This window comes from Chrysoperla carnea, chromosome 4, assembly GCF_905475395.1.
Source record: "Chrysoperla carnea chromosome 4, inChrCarn1.1, whole genome shotgun sequence".
Lineage (NCBI taxonomy): Eukaryota > Metazoa > Arthropoda > Insecta > Neuroptera > Chrysopidae > Chrysoperla > Chrysoperla carnea.
The window spans coordinates 56,149,821-56,171,000 of NC_058340.1; the positions used below are offsets into that span (position 1 = coordinate 56,149,821).

The following is a 21,180-nucleotide window of genomic DNA, read 5'->3' on the forward strand; positions in this document are numbered from 1 at the left end:
TTCGAATTATGTTTGCCTGATACACTTATTATTTAACTAAAAACTATATATACCATGTGTGTTTGTACCATATAGGCATATACATATCGGTAGTATGACAGAATACATCCGTTTAGTAATGCATCTAAGCGAGAGGTATTATATACATGTGTTGTAAGACTACAGATACGATACGACAGATCTTCTGTTGTATGTATGCAGAGAGTGGGAGTTTTGTTGCATACTTACTAGTTATCTGTAACTAAAAAACTACCACTCTCCAAGCGTCTTCCAACTATTGTTCAATACATGTATATAATACCTCTCGCTTAGATGCATTACTAAACAGATGTAGTCTGTCATACTACAGATATGTATATGCCTAGATGGTACAAACACACATGGTATAGTTATTTTCGTTAAAATTATTTATTATCTAGCCTGTTTTTTCCTAAGCGGTACAATTTCAGTCCGTGAGTATATTTTTCGTCAGAAGCCAACATGATAAACTTGAAAATGATGTGTGAATCATGGAATTTGAAAAATTCATAAGGAAGATAAGGTATGGGCAGAAAAAAGCATGCTGGAGAAATAATATAGAAGCATTAATTAAGATAAAATCATTCACATTAGAATTAACTAGAATTTTTCTAATCGACATTACAATTTGAGAGTGCTTCATTTGAAAGCTAACATTCGCATTCGCATTCGAATGTACAAAATTGAACATTCGTCCCATCACTAATATAGATATACATAAACATTTTCATAATCTAATATTACAGAAAATAGTGGTGGTAACATTTTCTAACCATATACACAGATTGTCCCACAAAACTGAGTATTGAGTTATTAGTATCAATATTGTATTGTTAAGGACGTTCCACGGGAAGGCCAAAAAAATCTCCTTTTCTTAAGAAAATCTTGTTAAATTTATAGATTTGGGCAATTAAAGTTTGCGTTGAGCTGTTAAAAGGCTAATTTTCTTAAGATTAATTTGGAAACCAATTATTCATTAGTAAAAAGCATGAAAAATATATTCCTACAAAAACAATTATAGCAAGCAGCACTCGTTTTTTCATAAAATACATTGAAAGTGATGAAATTGCATATATTTGGGTGTTATTTCTTTTATAAATGATTTTCTCTAAATCTTTAGGCATCAATACTTCAAAACTATGGTATATATTGAAATATTTTACACTAAATTTTCGTCTAATTTTCCCCGATGACCCAACTTATGGCTTTATTTTCCTGCAATTTTTTAGACCAATAATTTCAGATTTAAAAAAGACAAAGTTGTTTAGCTTTGAGATGGCGAGAAGTTTTTTTCTCGAAAACGGAAGTTTAGGCGGGCTTTTATACTGGTAAGGAGTCATTCCTATTATCCCTTAAAAATAAAATTTTTCTTAAGAAATTCTAGTTTTCGAACCTTTTTATTATTAGGGTCTTTGTTATTACTAATAACAAAGTTCCGACTGTTATTCTTAGTGCAATTTAGTATGATTAGATTATGGTTAAACGGCAGTTCAGGCATGCTTCTCTACTGGTTAAAAAGAATGTATTTCTTAAGAAATCCTAGCTTTGAACCTTATTATTATTTAGGATCTTTGTTAGATATTACCAATAACAAAGCTCTTACTGTTATTCTTAGTGCAATTTAGTTATGATTAGATTATAGGAAATGTTCATATATTTTTTAAATAAAAAAAGTCATAGTTCTATGTGCAATAAAAAAGACAATTTTTATTTCTTAAAGTCATAAACTATTCTTCTCACAAAGTCTTCCAAATATTTGTTATAATTTAATAAATTTTATCTAAGATGACAACATCTCACAACTTAATTTACACATTGCAGTAACATAACAGATACTAATCGTTTAGAATATTTCAATGATGTAAAAGTGTTTTGAAACGCAAAAACCTTCGCCAATTGGAAGAGATTTTGTTAGGAAGTTTTTTAGAGAATCAAGTAAATTTCACTTTAAGAGTACTGTAAGCTTCACATTCCATGTAATACACAGGAAAATTAACAATCTGATCGTTTGGTTTGATCGCGGATCTATCACTGCTATGTCACTGTCGTGGGTAAATCAATCTTAAGAGTTTTAACTACTGTGGTATTTTATATTTTTAACATAACCAAATACTATAATCAAAAATAAAAACGTTTTAGTTTGTATAAAGTAATTGAAATAATTTTAACTGTACACTTTTTGTACCTGAAATTGTACAATTTATTAAGTTTAAAGCAAAACAAAAATGGTAAAAATATGTGTGTGTTATTTAGATTGATATTAGGATTTATAGTATTACCCACAGTTAGAGAAAGTCCATAAATTGTTATTATGGACTACAAAGATTTTTAAAAAAGCTGTGAAATTTTAGACTACTACAGTTAAAATTATTGAAATAACTATATACAAAGAATTTTTTATTTATTTTACTTAAATTCGAATTAGAATGGATTCAATTATGGGGTAAGTAAACGAATTTGAATTGATGATAGACTGATTGAACAAATCTGATTTAGTTGAAGCTGATCGTTTGATTGAATTTTTTGAAAATTAACCATGTTCGTTTAATTTTATTAAGATACCTACTTTTTTTTAAACCTTACAATGGTGACTAACGTTTCATAAGCAGCTTAATACTCTTTTTTCATTTTGTTATAATTGAAAATAAATAGTCTTCTCTTCAAAGGTGTTTCACCTAGATGGACAAAAGCCAACCATAATAAGCTATTCTTAGTTTACGAATACAGGATAAAAAATTTTAATTTCAAACATCAGCGTAAGGCCAAGTTAACCAATCAAAAGCCAGAATTGACTGTCGTTGGTTATCGTTTTGACATGATTGTAAGAAATACTGTCTTCTGGTTTGTTAAAGTGATCATGTTTTGAAATTTGATTCTTCTTGCTATGCCAATAGAAGAGGCTTTAGTAATCTTGTGGTAAAATGGCCAAATAACTGTTTTTCAAACAAAACTTAATAAAAGTAATGAAACTCTAAACAAATATTCTAAAGGAACATGAGTGACCAATCCATCTGCCAATTGCCACATAGAGCGTTTATCGTATATCATTTAAAATGCCACTTTCATAGAATTCTATGAATTGATTTCGCACTAAATCTTTTAACATCAAAAGAGAATTGTGATATAAAAAAGCGTCAGTGCAACATTTTTCAAAAAAAATATCTACTTCATTTCAATGAATTCAACAAAATGCATCGAAGGCTCTTGAATCAGAGGTGTTCAATACTCTAAATCAATCTTCATAAATTTAGAAAAGTCAACGCATACGATCTCATAACTGCACAAATGATAAAAAGACATTATAAAAACTATTTTGATAAATCATTTAAAAACATCCTAAATCAAATTCATTTCATTCAAAAAACATTTGTCAAAAAAAAAAAGTAACATCTATATGGGTGAGTAACGGAACCCTTGAAAGAGTACAACAGAAATTACGTTTATACGCATTGCTTAAGGACCATTTAAAAATAAAAATTAATTAAATTTATTTTTAAAAATATCTTCTGAATTTTTTCTAAAAATTTATGTTTTTTTTTTTTTATTTTTTTATTAAAATAAAAACGAAATATTCTTTTTAACGATAAATGAGCTTTGCTTTAAAGTAGGGCGTAAATCAACTTACTTGCGGAGGATTAGAATAATTTAGAATGATTTTATTGCTTAAAACATTGAAAAATTAGATTACGGCTTAATATGGTGGGAGCGCAAATAAATGTAAAGTGCATAACAAGAACATATATACAACACAATTTAAATGCGCTTCCACCATTTATTTTCTACTCAAAATTATTTCATTTGTTAAAAAAAGGTATTATATAAAAAAAAAAGTTTAATTAATTTAAGTGAAAATTCGTATAAAATTTTGTAGTCTTTTTAGGGCTATACCGTTCTCCAACCATATACAACCATTTACATTGGGAATTCGTTTTTATATATTATAAACCTAATAGAAAATAAATATGTGATATTTCATAATAAAACTTAAAAAAAAAAAGAAACCTTTAGTAGAATTAAAAAGAATTATTCAATAAACTTTATAAAAATACAGTAATCAGTAATAAGTTGTAAAGTTGAAAACTTTATTTTAAAACAAAAGCAACTTCAATTTAAATTATTCATTTTATCAGTCTTAATAAATAATATTTTATCAAAATAACCGAATCGATAATTTCAGTTTTGTATGTTACTATTAAAGTACGAAATCGGTAAATGTTCGAAGTTAAAAATAAAATATTTAAAATCGAGTCGTCATGGACTACGATAACTTGAATCAACTAAAACCAACAGACCAAAAACATTCGATTGTTTATATATGTAATTCGAATATTTTACGAACTTCGTATTTTAACAGTAATGTATATAAACAAAAAATTATTTTAACGACATAATATATTGTATAAGCAACCACATTTATACAGGATGATTTATTTTAATCGTGTCAGATACTTTTCTTCTTACGAGTACATTTTATACAAAAATTTTGTCATTTGGAGAAAGAAATACATTGCTGATATACGGTTTTGCACAAGTGGACGTTTTCATGGTCCAATAAGGTAAATTCATATTTTCAAAGAAATTATTTTTGCAGATTCACTTAGAATTAATTTACTTTTAGAAAGCTAATACTGAATTTTTTGTCGTAAATTTCAATAATAAAAAGAATTAGTATTGTAAAAGTAAAATTTTACAAAATTTTGAACTGGTTAATTGTTCTCATTATTTGTGAACAAAATTCCAGGAAAATGAAATGTTTCAAAAAAAAGTTTCCTAGTGTTTACCAAAGGTTTTTAATTTTGTGGGTTTCTATTTAAAAAATGAAATAGACCATTTGACTATAAAAATGCTCACTTATCAAAAATCTGCTATCGCAAGCACTTTTAAAAACCTGGTACCACGAATGTGTTTATTTCTCACTCCGAATGAACAAACTTTTGTATGAAACAAAAAAAAAATGTACCCCTTAGAATAAAATTTGTAAAATGATTAAAATGGATCACTTTAGATAATGTGTCCGTTAACAAAAACAAACTGTATAATATGTATAATGGATTATTATAAATTTAATAATTTCATTCTCAACCGTTAGTTGACCTATTGACCAAATATTAAATGATGCTCAATGATATAATAAAGTGCCAAAATATTTGTTGTAGTAAAATAACAAAGTTGAACATTGAAGATAATGGAAGCATTTATTCAATGTATAACGAAACATTCTTTAACTTTAGCCAAGAATAGCTTAGACTCTATGTAAGGCTTGACACATGTGTCAATGACATCGTGATCTCTAAATTCCTAAATTCCTTCGTTTTCGATTATTGAAGAAACCATTATATGAATAAATCAGGAGAGCGCATTGTCTTTTTATGAAAATATGTCGAACAAAATCTGTGAATAGCATCACCGTTCATAGAATTTTAATAATAATAAGAATAATAATAATAATAGCCTATATTTATCCAGTGAATTGGGTAACAGCCTCTTCAAGAGAATTCCAGAATCTTCTGTCTTTGCCTAGGCGAGACCAACTACCTTATAAAAACTTTTTCGCATCGTCGTGCCATCTACGTATTGGTCTACCTTTTTTTTCTTTTATGACTCGTCGCCACTTCAGTTTCGTGCGATAAGGAAAATAATTCCAACTTAGTTCCAAAAATTAGCTATCCAATTTTTTTTTTGAAAATGCAGTCAGTCTAATGAATAGAATCAAAGTAAACATCACAAAGCATATTCGACAATGTTTCCTTGCTCAAAGTTAATCGAAGGTGCAAATATCAGACACCGATGCAATTTAAATATAAATGTGTTTCTTATATAATACTATGGATATATATAATCGGAATCTAACATCAATTCTGAAAATCTTCCATCTGGCTAGAATTTAACAAATTCAATAGTTGATAACTGTTTGAAGACTTGGATTAAATATACAAAAACAATATGATCACCATGTCTAATAGTATAAAATATGCTTTATAAAGCTTATTTAAATATGCAATCGGCTTATTATTATAATTCAATGAGTTCTATAAACTTTTTAACTACTCTTAGCTTTGACATGTGTCAATCAAAAATGAAAATATTTAAAAAAGTTGTAGTAGCTTACGATAAACCATATCGTTCATAAAAAAAATGTATATTTTTCTAAAATATTATAAAAATTGAGGCTGATAAAAATTTTCTTGGATTTATTTATCCAAATATCATAGGAAAATGTTTTTAAAACAAATGATATTATTAAAAACTTGTGCTGGCGCAATGATAAAATTTAAAAATTATTTTAAAAAAATGTTTAAGTGTTTGATAGCAAATTTTATATTCAATCTTAATTTTGATAAAAGTTATTAAAAAAAAGAATAATAATATAATATTTTATTATATTTTTAATTCAATAAAAAAATTCAATCTTGTCCAGATGCTGAAGGTTAGTGAGTTTTAAAATACCAAGATTATTTTTCGTTTTTAATTTACAAAATTTCAAAATTTCTTTAACAATACTTTCAGAAGGTGGTAAAATAGTTTCAAGAAAATATAATACTAAGAAAATTAATAAAAACAAAAAACTTTCTTGAATGGTTTCAAACAAAGACTTCACTTTTTGAGCAAAAAAAATGGAATTATACTCTCGGTTAAGCTGTTGTTTCATTTCGGTGAACAAATTGGAAGTGTCCATTGTCTATCGTGTATTGGAAAAATATTGCTGATAAGAATGCAAAGATCTTACTAAAAAAACATCAGTTGTATTCTCCTTTTTTATCGGATTTAAACCTATGTGTAAGCTGTATCAGCCTACCATTCGTCTTTTGCAGCCACAGTATGATCAACATCTTTCTAAATTATTTTTTCACTTAAACGATTGTTTGATCTACTTCGACGATTTCTATTCTTCTTTCTTGCTCGGTAGATTTCTTTTCCAGCTTGGTATTCTGCCGTTGTATAATAACAATCTCTTCAACGATTAACAACGATTAGGCTTTGATAACGAAAAAGACTGGAAACTTTAGTAAAGTGTCTTCATATGCCACTATTAACATTTCTATAAATCCTTTAGAGTATTTTCGTTCGAAAATTCTTTGTGTAATTGTATAAGTACATTTTTTAATAATTTAAAAAAGTGTACTCCGAAGTTCCGAGGTAAACATCACTTGCATTAAACTATACAAAAGTCTGCCAATATTAACGAACGAATATTCTTTAGTCCATCAAGGCCTAAAACTAGTGTATTCTACTTGGCGCTTGATATTTCGCTTCAACCTATTCTTATTAACAATTTCTGCGCATATTCGCACCGTGCATTAATTTTCTTGGTGGCGTGTCCTATGGTATCGATACACTACTTTAGATATGTGTATCGATACTATGGTATCGATACACTACTTTAGATATGTGTATCGATACTATGGTAACGACACACTACTATAATTGTATGGATGTATTATCAAATATTTTTTATCAAATTTAAATAAGTAATTATGATAATTCGTTTCTTATTTTCACAATTTCTAATGCAACAAGTTTAATTAATGTTATTTTTCCATAATTTTAATTTGACATTTTCTATACAATTTACATGTAAGCAATTGGAAATTAGTCCTAACAGCCACCTTTTTCGCCAAAAGTATCCACTGTAAGCGCTGATGTCGATTTGATTGTCCCTTATTTGACATGATAAAGTTGTATCTTCAACTCCATAAACGAATAACTAACTATACCATTCATTGAAAACCAAGTATGCGTATCACAGAGTTTAAGATTCGATCATAGAAATATTAATAAAAATAAATTCATTTCCGTTTTTCTTTTCTAATTCATTTTCTTTAAAATTAATAAGATTCTCAAATTCAAACTCACGTTCCTTCAGTTATCTAATCTTAAATTTATCTATCTATAAAAAAAATATCAAATAAAAATTGAATTGAAAAAAATAATAAAAAAAAAAAAGAAAAAAATACATTGGTAAAAAATATAATTCTTTAAATGTATATTTTTTGGAATTTAATTAAAAAAATATATTTGTAAAATATATAATTGAAAATAATAATATAATTTTTGACAATTATTGGCAATATTTTAAAAATAAACCCATATTTATAAATATGTATTGAAAGAGAAATGTGGGACATTGGAAAATGAAAAGGAAATAATGCTATATACATATATATACATATTTGTTGGTTGATATTGAATATTAATTGTGCTGAAAATGCTGATGTTTTGTCCTAGATCGGCTGATTGTCCATAACCTAAATAATATAATATTACTTGTATTTATACGTATCGTATCAAATACATTTAAATAAAAAAAAAAAAAAACAGAAATCCAAATGCTTTAAAAACTAAAAAAAAAATATATATATATAAAAAAAAATAAATAAAAACATTTAAATATTTAAAACAAAAAAAAAATCAAGTTTAAAAATAATAAAAAATGATAAAGTGATAGATTTTTAGGTTAGGTAACTTTTCATAGAAATATTTATTATATTAAATATAGAAAATTTACTACTACGATTTTAAACTGTGTATTTCATCATTATCAATATTTTTTGTGGCTCGAAAATGTTTTTGTGAAATATTATCCTGGTACTGAAACAATTTTGGGGAATTTAAGTAAATCCTAAATTTCTGGTTTACAATCAGGCTGGATTTCATACTCAACTCAACGAAAAAATTTGTTATATAAAACATCTTCCATATTTTTACTTGGTATTTGTGTTAGGCTTCAAAAATTTAAAGAAATGTGGAATGAAAGTTTCAAAAAAATTTTTGATCTCTAAAAAAGTAGTTCTGTATATTATATGTAATAAGAGAACATGATTAAGCCGACACAATATCACGAATATATCTACCTACATTAAACGAAATCGTTACCAACTCGAACATATGTGGAATGATTTTTAGCAGTCGGATTTCTATTATAATAATTGCAATACTATTTAAGAAACATTCAAACTAAAAAAGGGCTTAGAGAACTTGCATGTTTTGCTATTTTATTTAATTTTTTTTTCGAACGTTTACTAAAAATTACTAAGACAATTTTTCTAAACTATAAATTCTCAATTCTCAATGACGTCAACACATCCTTTTTAGCAACGCCACCGCACGGAGAAATGATAAAATAACATGCAGAATGATAAATGGTTTGTTTCTAAACTTACTTTCAATATATTATAACGTAATTTTCCATAGAAACAAGCTGAAATATGTGAATTTAGCGTGATTCTTTTTCAAAAATATAACTATTTTTTATTAATAATTAATAAATTATTAATTTTAAAAAAAAGTTATTTAAATATTTAGATGAATTATTCTTTCATTTATATATGAATTTGTGACCAAAAAAAAAAATGCAAGTTCTCTATTTGATAAAATTTTGAGATCAATTTTAAAACATTATATTCTTAATCATGTCTTAACAGGTTGTACAAAACACCGAAAAAGATTTGCAGGTAACTTTATGAGTAAAGTTATCCGCGAGTAAAGGAAGAGATTAAAGCTGGGCTACGCTTTTCGATTAAACAATTGAATTGGGACTCTGGTTAACGCGAATCATTAAATGTTGTTATTCAGCCTCAAAATCTACAATTGTTTGAAAACATAATATAATATTAGGTGGCACGATTTTGTTTCAAGTAATCAACGGAAATATTGAAATTTTAACAACTCAATTTAGCAATTTATTTCTTATATCGGAGTTACCGATAAACGATACCGTTACCAATACCAATAAACGTATCGGTTTATCGATACCGATAAACGCTGTCTCTTATATCGGAGATACCCATCTGATTTAATAACTCCGGCGTAAGAGACAGCATCTAAATATGATCTAGTTAGAGCAACTCTAATTAAAGTGAGTACGTACTACAAGGTTTATTCATTGAGATAAAAGGCAATTAAATAAATTCAGAAAATATTGTTGCCTATTTTAATTACAAAATGTATGTGGCAATTCACGAGCAAAATATAGAAAATATTTTAAATTAATATTGATATTTCAATTATATTCTATTACGAACTCAAATTAATATTGATAATTGATGACATTAGTTTATAATAAATTTGATATAAAGTAGTATTAAAAGAAAAATTTGAATATAATATCAGTTATTTATTATACAAGAAAAAATATATTTAATAGAAAGTATTTGAATTGCCGTTGAAAAAACAAATACATTTCAATAGAACATATTTTATATAAATTATTATTCGTTAAATTCAGAAAAAAAAAAATTAATTGAAATTTATTGAAAGAAATCTAATAGTCAAATTGTAAAATATACCTCTAGTTGAATTTATATTATTTTATTTGTTTCATAGAGTTTTATTACATTTACAGCTAGATCGTTAATTGTAATCTTGATCTGTATAAATTATGTAAGGAAATAGTATTATCGTATAATGCTTACTTTAGCTTTGAAATCAATCACTCTACATATTCTTCCCAAAGAAGTCGATTTCTAATATTAAATCAAATATATTTCACTGACATTTACCAAAATACGTGAAAATTCGTGTAAAAAACGTTTGCTACTATGAAATTTAATTACTTTAACCGTTTCTTTTTTGTTAGGTTTTGATTGAGTTTCTAAGAAGTTTCGTTTCAAAAATGACCACTCAAATGTATGATTATATAAAAATTACCAGTTATCAGTATAATACAGTGAATAGGTCTGAAAAAAGTGTCGATAGTGGAAAAATTGGGAAACAACACTTAAATGAAAATTTTTTAAATGTTTATAGGACCCCAGTTAGGTTCAGCCAGCCCCAAGTAGTCAACGAGGGGCAAAAAAAACCCAGCGAGAAGCAGATGTGGTCTAAAACTTTTTTTTTAAATGCTTATTTTGGCTTAAAATTGTCATCTAGTACGTATGTTTGATCGCATTCCACTTTTTTGGCACAAAAACGGCTCAAAAATTTAACAAAACCAATATTTTTTGTCACAAGCTCAAAAAAGTATTGAAAATTATTGACATTGGGGGTATTAAATTTTATATTTAAACAATTATATCAAGGTATTAGTATTTTCTAGGGACTATGTTCAGAAAAAAATATTTTATTTTTAGTCAATGGCCAATAGGACGTGATTTTCGAAAGACATAGCAGAATCTATGTAATCTGACATCGAATTCGTAATCAGCGACCAAAAATATCCCCTAGAACACAGTTTGGACGGTCAATACCGTTTTTGTGTCAAAAATGTGAAATTCTTACCCAAAAATGGCACGATTTCCGAAAGACGTAACAGAATCCGTGTAATACGACATTGGATTCGTATTTAGCAACCAAAAATATCCACTAAATAAAAATTTTAAGGCAAAATAAGCATTTAAAAAAAAATTGTACTGCATACGCCTGCCGCTGACGCCTTATACCCCCCTATGACTAGATTAAGTTGTCTGAATGTTCCTATAAACATATTACAATCGGTGGTGTTTCCAAATTTTTCCCATGCATCCCGGCTTATTAATTATACTTATAAAGAAATGATTCCCGAAAAAGTAACATGATTAAAACAAAGTTCTTTCTGGCGAATAAATCCACGACTCAAAGCTATGATCACATAATATTAGTGATATGGCCAACGTTCACACTTTCACAGATATCACAGCCGTATCGGAAATCGGTGTGGATAAAAATGTTAACATTGAGACTCAAAATAGAGAATGATTAATTTTCACCCACTTAACACAAATTAACATTAACAAATCCTTTATATTTACTCAATGAAAGGAATAAAAATAATAAACCAAATTTAAATATAAATTTCGATTAAATTCGAATAAAATAATTAAAGAGCCTGGAGAGACTCATAGAAAATAGGAAGAAAGAAAAAGTAAAGGAATTGGGAAAATTCTACAAAACAAAAAAAAATCATAGCGTGATTTAAAGAAGCAAAAAAAAAAACCTTATACGATGTGCTTTTTTCATTTAATCTAGCGTGAATGTTATAAAAATTTATGATTCAGTTTTTGGATATAAAGTGGAGATAGATAATTTGAAATTCACCAAAAGAAAAAAAAATTACCAATGTAGTAATGTCATTTGCCTTTCTTAGAAAAATCCGCGTGTATCGTTCTCCAAGGATTTGAATTACATTCTAAACAAAAAAATTTTAAATCGTTCCCCCAAAATAAATTTACATATGAAAATTTTAATGATCAGTTTATTAAAAATAGTGAATCTCAAAGCATAAAAGTTGGTTAAAAACCAACTTTCTTCTATTAAATATTTAAAATGTATTCTTGCATATAAGAAAATTTAAAAATAGAGCAAATTTGTACGTATTTCTTACCAATTTTATAGAGAGAAGTTCAAAATATCACTGCCATATACAAAAAAGTGATTTTTATAAAAAAAAAAAAAAAAAACTAATTCTATTAAATAAATGAATCACTGAAACGAACTTTTCGTAATCACAATTTAAATCGTAAAAAAAAATTCTTGAAAGCAATTGAATACTTAAAAAATATTTTGTTCTTTACACGAACTCAATCAGATAAATGAAACCTTTTCATCATTTGCTCAATTTTATCAGTATTTTATTATTATAATATTTCGCTCGATTATTTACGATATAAAAAATAGTTTCAAACTTCGAATCGTGTTTAGTTTTTATATGAAAAAAAAAAAAAAAAACAAAACAAAAGCTACGCTCTGCATAATTTGCAGTTTTCCTACGTTTTTACCTCATTAATATTAACAGATTTTTTTAAATATAAAATAAGAACAAATTCGCAATTTTTTTAAACAAACAACCAAATAAAAGTAATGACGAATATTATTGAAATTTTCTAAATACATTGTTTTTAAAATTCTTTGCGTTAATTGATATTTTCCGTCATTTTTTATTCAACGAAAAGCTTACTTTCAAAACAATTTTTTTGTAATTTCTAAAATTAAAGACTTATTAATATTTTTTTTTAATATATGTGTTATTGTTAAATTATTATTATTGATCAATTTATTGAGTTTTTATTATTTATGAGTTTTTGTAGATCAATTTTTTAAAATTTATTTGCTGAAAAAAGCAATTATATACTTAGGTATTATATAAAATGATTTTTAGTCTTTAAAATCGAATGACTTTTAAAATAATAAAATAAAAATAATAAAATTAATATTAATATTATCGCCAAAAATTAAGACATCCAAGCGAGCATATAAGCAAACCAATCTAATATTTGCATATATTTGTATTTTGAAATTTATATTTTGTCTACAAAAGGTCGGTAGTGAAGACTATTGTGGACCTAAGACCTAAATATAAATGTAAGACTCGTAAAACGATATTTCCGTAATATTATTCATGAATAAAAAAATGTTCATATATCAGTATAATCAATAAAGAATCAAATCTTCAGAGTTTAATCAAAGAAACTGAGCTAAATAAAAAAAAAATATTCAATCTTCCTACTATTAATCGTAACTTGTCATTTTATTTTTCAAATCAAAGTGAATTTTTCCAAAAGTTACAGCTTAAAAATCAAAGACAGGCAATTTTACATCATTTTATTTATTGTAAATGCAATGACACCTTTAGGGGAAGTTGTCCTATAATGATCCCCCTAAGGCAAAACTGTAATTTATAGCCGAACTATTCGAGGTAATTATAACGTCGAAATATTTTTGGTTTCTTTATTCAAAATGTCAATTTTTTTTGATTGGTTCAAATTTTTCGAACTATTTAATATTTCTCAAAAGGGATCGTTTTACTGGCCTTGTAAGAATATGTGAGTAAAATTACCCCTGTTTGTAAACTATGACTTTGAATTAAAAATGACACCTAAAGTGGATTAAATTGTAACAAATTCGAAAATAAGTTGAATAAGTAGAATAATGGGCCTTTGTCTTAAAATTTTTTAATTTTTTCAAAAGACGTTCGTTATCGAGCCAAAACATCGTATTATATCAATTTTTGTATAACGTCAAAAACTACGAAAATATGAAAGATTTAAATGTACAAATAGAAAAAAGGCAAATAACACTTGGTGAAGTCGTAGCCAGCAACTGCCATAGGGCGACATATCAAAATGTTGATTTTCCTAATAAAAAGCCACAAAAAAGGCAAAATAAACACGCTTTCTTGCCATAAAATTATATAAAATTTTAAATATGCTTTATTATCGCAAAAACTCTGTTTGCCATTTTGCTGACGTAATATTGGTAAAAACAACAACCGTGTATGTAATTACTAAGTTGATGGTAACATAGCCTGCAATTATTATGAAAGCCATCAACAAATTAGTAGTTAACGCATATTATTTTTATGTCACATCATGTTAGGCCACGTTATATACAGATTAAAAATTACGACTTTTAATTTTAATATAATAAAACAATAATGTGCTTTTATGACTCAAAATCAGAATATTTAAGTATATTTTCTACATAAATTTTTACTTTTTATTAAATTTCATAATTTATTTTTCACTACCGATAGTACCCTATTGCTTATATCTTTTATGTTTATCAACCGATTTTAATTTTGATTTAAAATCTTGTCACCTATTCTCGCACATTTTCTAATTTTAACGAAAAATACATTGAAATCGGCATCAGGACAAAGCCCTAATCTTGTACATACGCGGGTTATCTGTAATTTTCGGGTAAATTAATTTGATCATTAATTTTGGAACTCATTTTGAAAGTAAGTTACACCCCGTCAATCAAAAATTATATAAAGCTAATAAGTATTGAAAGAAAGGTTTCAATACCTCGATGTCCAATCGAAAAATAATAGCTACGCGTATTAAATTAGCTAATTATCTAATTCTGAAAGAAAATACACATACATTTTTTAATAACCCATAATTAATGCAAGGATTTTAAAACAAAATAATGTATTTAAGCATAAAAAAACGTAGTTATTTATGGATAAAATTCACACAGAATAATTTTGAAGGCAAATAAAATATTTTAGTTAAAAATCCTGCCGATTATATAATAATTAATTTAGCGTTGTTATATTATTATAAACAATGTACACACATTTTATGACTTCATTTATTTGATAATAATATAAAAATTAAGTATTTCAAAAATGATTGTAGTATGGTTTTATTTACATTTCATTTACATTAAAAATATATGTGTTTGTTTTAATTTGAGAAGAATCATTATACCCTCAGAATTTAATAATAATAAATAAACATTCCCTCTGTTTATATATTTAGATAATATAATACAAAAAAAAAAAAAGTATAATACAAAAACGCACAAAATAAATAATAATTGTATAATTTTTAATGTGTGTAATTTCCTTACCTATTTAAATCTAATATTACTCTCACCTACTCATATTTCACCATTATCATTATATTTCATTCTACTAATAATATAATGCCGTGGCGTTATACATATAGACAGAAAGACACTGCCTACCCTACATAATTCAGACAAATATGTATAATTTTGTTCTGATATCTCATTATATTATACTAGCTGTGAACTACCCGCTTTGCTGGGCAACATCCCCACTTGCACCCCTCCCTCCACATTTCCTTGCGTGGGATAATAGTTTTGTAATGTACACGTCATGCTCTTTTATTTGATACCCCACTTAGGTATATTTGTAAATATTCGATAATTCCTTCCCACTTTCTCGCTACACCTTTCTACCCTCCGAAGGTTAAAAGTAGATAAAAACAATAGATCTTTGAAGCTGGTTGTATATCGTGTCAATATTTGAGCTTAATTGATGCACAACTTTTTTATTTTTTGAAGCATATCCCTTTCAACCCCTATTTCAACCCCTTACTCTACTATAATATGGATGTATTATACAAAAAACCTTCCTCTTGAATCACTCTATCTATTAAAAAAACCGCATCAAAATCGGTTGCGTAGTTTCAAAGATTTAAGCGTACAAAGGGACGTGGGGACATAGGGACATAGGGACAGAAAAAGCGACTTTGTTTTATACTATGTAGTGATATCTACAAGTACTATGAATAAACAAAAAATCTTAACGGGTATTATCTATAATTGTATCCGGCATACATTGAATTTTAAGTAACTTCGCTTTGCGCTGCACTAGCCCTGCTGAGTGCCTCCAGGAAAAGACACGAACTATTTTTGCCAAAGTGTTTATATATATGTGTGCACTCATAGTCATACGTGTACTGTATGCGTTCATATAAATACAATAAAATGCCTCAAGCCACACATAAGAACGCATAGAAAGACAGACTTAAGACAGTGCTTTTTAAAAAATAATGTGTTTTCAAAACTATCTTTCGATGACAAAAAACAAGTGATCCTGAAAGATCGTTGTACACCGAATTTGCAATTAATACAAACTAAAAATCAGTAAATCGTAAATTCAACACAAAACGACTAAATTTAGTAATACCTTGCATATTATATGTATGCATGGTATAAATATTATTTTAGGATTACAATAACGGAGCCCTAGAACGTTCCTCAAGAACACTAGCCGGCTCATCCAAAAATTATAGATCACATCTCTAAAAAGATGTGATCCACTCATAACGACTGATTTCAATATGGTCTCAACAATAGATGCAATATAAATACATTGCATCTATTTATACAGTCATTTTCAACATGTCTCTAGCGCGAGGATGATACAGTGACGCGCCATGATCTTTATTATACCATGTATACATATCTTAATGTCATAAAAAATGCTCCTTTTACATATAATATTATATGTAATCTGATGCATTTTTTGTGCAATTGAGTATACATATGAAATATAGGTATCATAAGTATATTAAGTTTGTAACACTTAAAAATATTGATACTATGAAAAAAATTTTGGTATAGGTGTTCTTTATAAAATCACTTAAGAAGTCCCTTTCCGGCTGTCCGTCCATCTGTCTGTGGGCACGATAACTCAAAACAAAATAAGATATCAAGCTGAAATTTTTGTTGCGTGCTCAGGACATAACATATTGAGCAACATAGGTCAATTGGGTCTTCAGTCCGTAGGATATATTGTTGAAATACCATGCATAGACAGTGTTGATTACTCTATCATATTATACATACATATACTCAATGTCAAAAAAAAATGCTCGTTTTAAAACATTCTAAGTGTTACTATTATAACATAACATATGATGAGTACGCTTAGAATGTTTTAACTGGGCATTTTTTTTGACAGTGAGATACATGTCACACATACATAACTAATATAACTGATATTCCCAAATAGTAAATACTATTCAATTTACGCCTAATTTACGCCCTCAGGGGTGAACAGTGATGTTTACGAAAAAATGTATCAAACAAAAGTTGTTTTGTTTTTTATAAAAACATTTTTTACATTTCAACTTTTGTTCTATATCTCTAACGGTTTATAAGATGGGTCCTACGGATCCAAGACCCAATTGACCTATGTTGCTTATTTACGAACTCGACCTCACTTTTTACGTCCTCAGCACGCTGTAAAAATTTCAGCTTAATATCTCATTTCGTTTTTGAGTTATCGTGACCACAGACGGACGGACGGGCGGACGGACAACCGAAAATGGACTAATTATGTGATTTTATGAACACCTATACCAAAATTTTGTGCGTAGCATCAATATTTTCAAGAAAATTTCAATTTTTTTGATAATTTATCTGAAATAGACACGAATGAATTAAAAAATCTTGCCAATAAACTAATCAGTAAGTATCCTGATGATTTGGAAGAGACTTTAGGCAATGAATGCATTCATTTACATTGTCAACTCAAAGATTCCTTGGCAAATATGGAAGATGTACGCTCTGCACAAAAAATATGCAATGTATTTCATTCACGGAATCTTCGAGATGTTTATCCGAATGTGGACATTGCTCTCCGTATTTTTTTTGAGTATTTCGGCTACAAATTGTTCAGGAGAAAGATCTTTTTCTACTCTTAAAAGGGTAAAAACCTATTTACGCACAAGCATGGGCCAAGATAGACTTAATGCACTTGCATTACTGTCTATTAAAGCCCAACTAGTCCAAGAAATTAATTACGACGACATAATTGACGTTTTTACACGGAACAAAGCCAGGAAAATTATATATATATTTATCTGTCTTGTTTATCAGTAATATTTAAAAAATTATATTTCAATAAATTAAGTTATTTAAAAAAAAAAATAAAAATAAAAAAACTGGATCAAAATTAATGAAATTCATTCCATCAAAAAGGGCGAAGCATCGAACGGGGCCTGAAGCGGCAGCAAGCATAAATCCGTTACTGACTATACCATCATACGTGAATCACACGCAATGTTAAAGTAGTAACACTTAGAATCGTTTGACTTGTGCGTTTTTAATAACATGTTGAGTATAATTATATTGATATCGAAATGCCTTAAGAGAATTATCAATCTTTGCTCGAAGTAATCCCAGGAATAGCTATAAAAATGAATCACAAATATTTACACAAAATATTTCATACAAATATTTCTTTATTAAAACAAAAACGTTTCAAACTACATAAATTTTTAATTTTGTAAGAATTACCAACCAAATAGAAACATTAAAATCACAACAAATTATTAAAATAGATTTAGTGTCGTGTGGCTGCTGTTTGACTATCAACCAAACTTAAATAATCACGACCAAGTTTTGTGATTACTAGACCAGATCCAATACCAGCAACTGTACATAACACTAAATTTCTTGGTAATACGCTACGTCCAATTGCCCATATAAGTACTGATCCAAAACAATATAAACAAGCTCCTAAAGCGCTAAACACAATTCTATCTTTACCATTTGTTTTTTGAAGATGTGGTCGACTATAAATATATAAACCAGCTCCAGCCAATGTGTTGAATAGTAATAAATTTGTTAAATCACGTTTGGGAAATGCTCTGGAAAAAGAAAGTAAACCCACTTAAAACATAATTGTAATACAAAGGCTAGTATGATAAGTAATTTAAGTAATGTTGCATAATATAATGTAACAAGACCGGTTAAGTTAGAACTACGTCGAAATCACATTTTTATCAAAAGTCACCATTTAAAAAATTTATTAAAAATAAAATAAAGAAGACAATTATATAAATAGATAAATACGTACCGTACTAATAACGGGGGATTCATAACATTCACTGATAAAGCCGCATAACTTGCGACCCCCTGCATTGGAGCATAATAATATAAAACATTGTTTAGAGTGAAAGGTTTTAGTCCAATTTGGCTTAATAAGGACTTTGGAGCTTGACTACCTGATGATGCCATTTTTTTTCCTCAATTGTATGAAGCTTTTGTATTTTTAACAAATTTCCAGATAATAGTATTCCTGACTAACCCCTTTCCCTTTAATCGTGAATGTTGTTAATATAGTAAATGTCAAATAAATAAATTGCCCTATAGTTTATAAAATTCAAAAAACCCTAGAATGTATTTTATAATTTTCTGTAAAGATGGCATTATCAAATAAATAGGTACTGACATCTTTGATTAAGTAATTGAATCACTTTTAAAGAAAACTGAATAATGTAATAAAGCACATAATCCCCTGATTAACCTCTATATATAAATAACAATATTTTTAACCGACTTCAAACAAAAAAGGAGTAGGTTATCAATTCGACTGTATTTTTTTTATGTTTGTTACCTCAGAACTTTCGACTGGGTGAACCGATTTTGATGATTCTTTATGTATTTGAAAGCTTGTGCTTCCCGTGTGGTTCCATTTCATTTTGGCCGAGTTTTGACAACGGCATCCATGAGAAAACCATAAAAATTTTAATTTTGCATTAAGTATGCACGACAAGAGGACGAATAACTCAATATCAAGCCAACCGATTTCGATGATTCTTTTTTAATGATAAATTAGTTAGTGTACTTCAGATTCACTAAAAATCACAAAATAAAAAAAACTTTTAACAAAAAGAAAACTGACTTCAAAAGAAATACTTTTCCAAAACAAATTAATATGCACTAAAAAGTAAAGAAAAACGAAAATATAATGTAGTTACAATTATTGTTATTTTTGGAGTCGGTGTCAGCCAAGGAAGCAACTGTGGCAGAACAGTTTGCTACATTAATTTGGCTGACACCGACTCCAAAAATAACAATAATTGTAACCACATTATATTTTCGTTATTTTTTACTTTTTAGTGCATATTAATTTGTTTTGGAAAAGTATTTCTTTTGAAGTCAGTTTTCTTTTTGTTAAAAGTTTTTTTGTAGTGTATAAAAAGTTATTATCATTATAACTTTAAACTTGACCAGGAAGCTATGAATAATATTTCGAAAGTCAGACTTTAAAGGACTGATAACCATTTCAAAGAAGTGAAAACAAACAATTGAGTTAATTGTTGAAATACCATGCATAAACAGTGTTGATTACTCTATCACATTACACATACATACAAGTCACACATATATAACTGATATCCCCATATAATACAAACTATACAATTTACGAATAATTTGCGCCCTCACGGGGAAAAAGTGATATTTACGAAAAAATGTTTCAAATAAAAGTTTTTTATAAGGAATATTTTTTACATTTAAACTTTTGTTCTCTCTGTCACGGTTTACAAGATGGGTCCCAACGGATGCAAGACCGAATTGTCCTATGTTGCTCATTTACGAACTCGAACTCACTTTTTACGTCCTGAGTACGCTGTAAAAATTTCAGCTTGATACTATTCGTTTTTGAGTTATCGTGTTGGAAGACAGACGGACAGACTAATTAGGTGATTTTATAAACACACCTACCAAAAATTTGTTCATTGTATCAATATTTTAATGCGTCACAAACTTGAGACTAAACTTAGTAATACCTTGCATATTACATGTATGCATGGTATAAAATTATTTTAGGATTACAATAATGGAGCCCTAGAACGTTCCTCAAGAACACTAGTCGGCTCATCCAAAAATTATAGATTACATCTCTAAAAGGATGTGATCCTTACAAATTAGAACTATTACAACAATTTTGCAATGAATTGTATTTAACATAGCACCTATTTATACAATCATATTCAACATGTCTCTAGCGAGAGGTTGATACAGTGACGCGCCATGATCTTTATTCAACCATGTATGTATGAAATATAGGTATCATAGTATACATCATAGTATACTAAGTTTGTAACACTTAAAAATATTGATACTACGAACAAAAAAAAGCTTCATATCTTTTTTCGTTTTTGAGTTATCGAGTTGAAAGACGGACAGACGGACGAA

General features: G+C 27.7%; 1 protein-coding gene across 1 annotated transcript; it reads right to left on the reverse strand.

The window, feature by feature from the left end:
* Positions 1 to 18,487: 18,487 nt before the first annotated feature.
* Positions 18,488 to 19,333, reverse strand: LOC123298360. Its single transcript, XM_044880344.1, has 2 exons — positions 19,055 to 19,333; positions 18,488 to 18,845 (listed from the first exon to the last, which is right to left on the reverse strand). Exons 1-2 carry the CDS (start codon positions 19,213 to 19,215, stop codon positions 18,539 to 18,541), a joined length of 468 nt encoding a protein of 155 aa, XP_044736279.1. The 5' UTR covers positions 19,216 to 19,333; the 3' UTR covers positions 18,488 to 18,538.
* Positions 19,334 to 21,180: the final 1,847 nt, after the last annotated feature.

What these genes read in the sequence shown, in the direction of transcription:
- LOC123298360 (XM_044880344.1), bottom strand. Translation starts at nt 19,215, where the DNA reads ATGGCATCATCAGGTAGTCAAGCTCCAAAGTCCTTATTAAGCCAAATT. An exon ending in AATCCCCCGTTATTAGTACG is followed by an intron (nt 18,846 to 19,054) that starts GTACGTATTTAT and finishes TTCTTTTTCCAG; the next exon opens with AGCATTTCCCAAACGTGATT.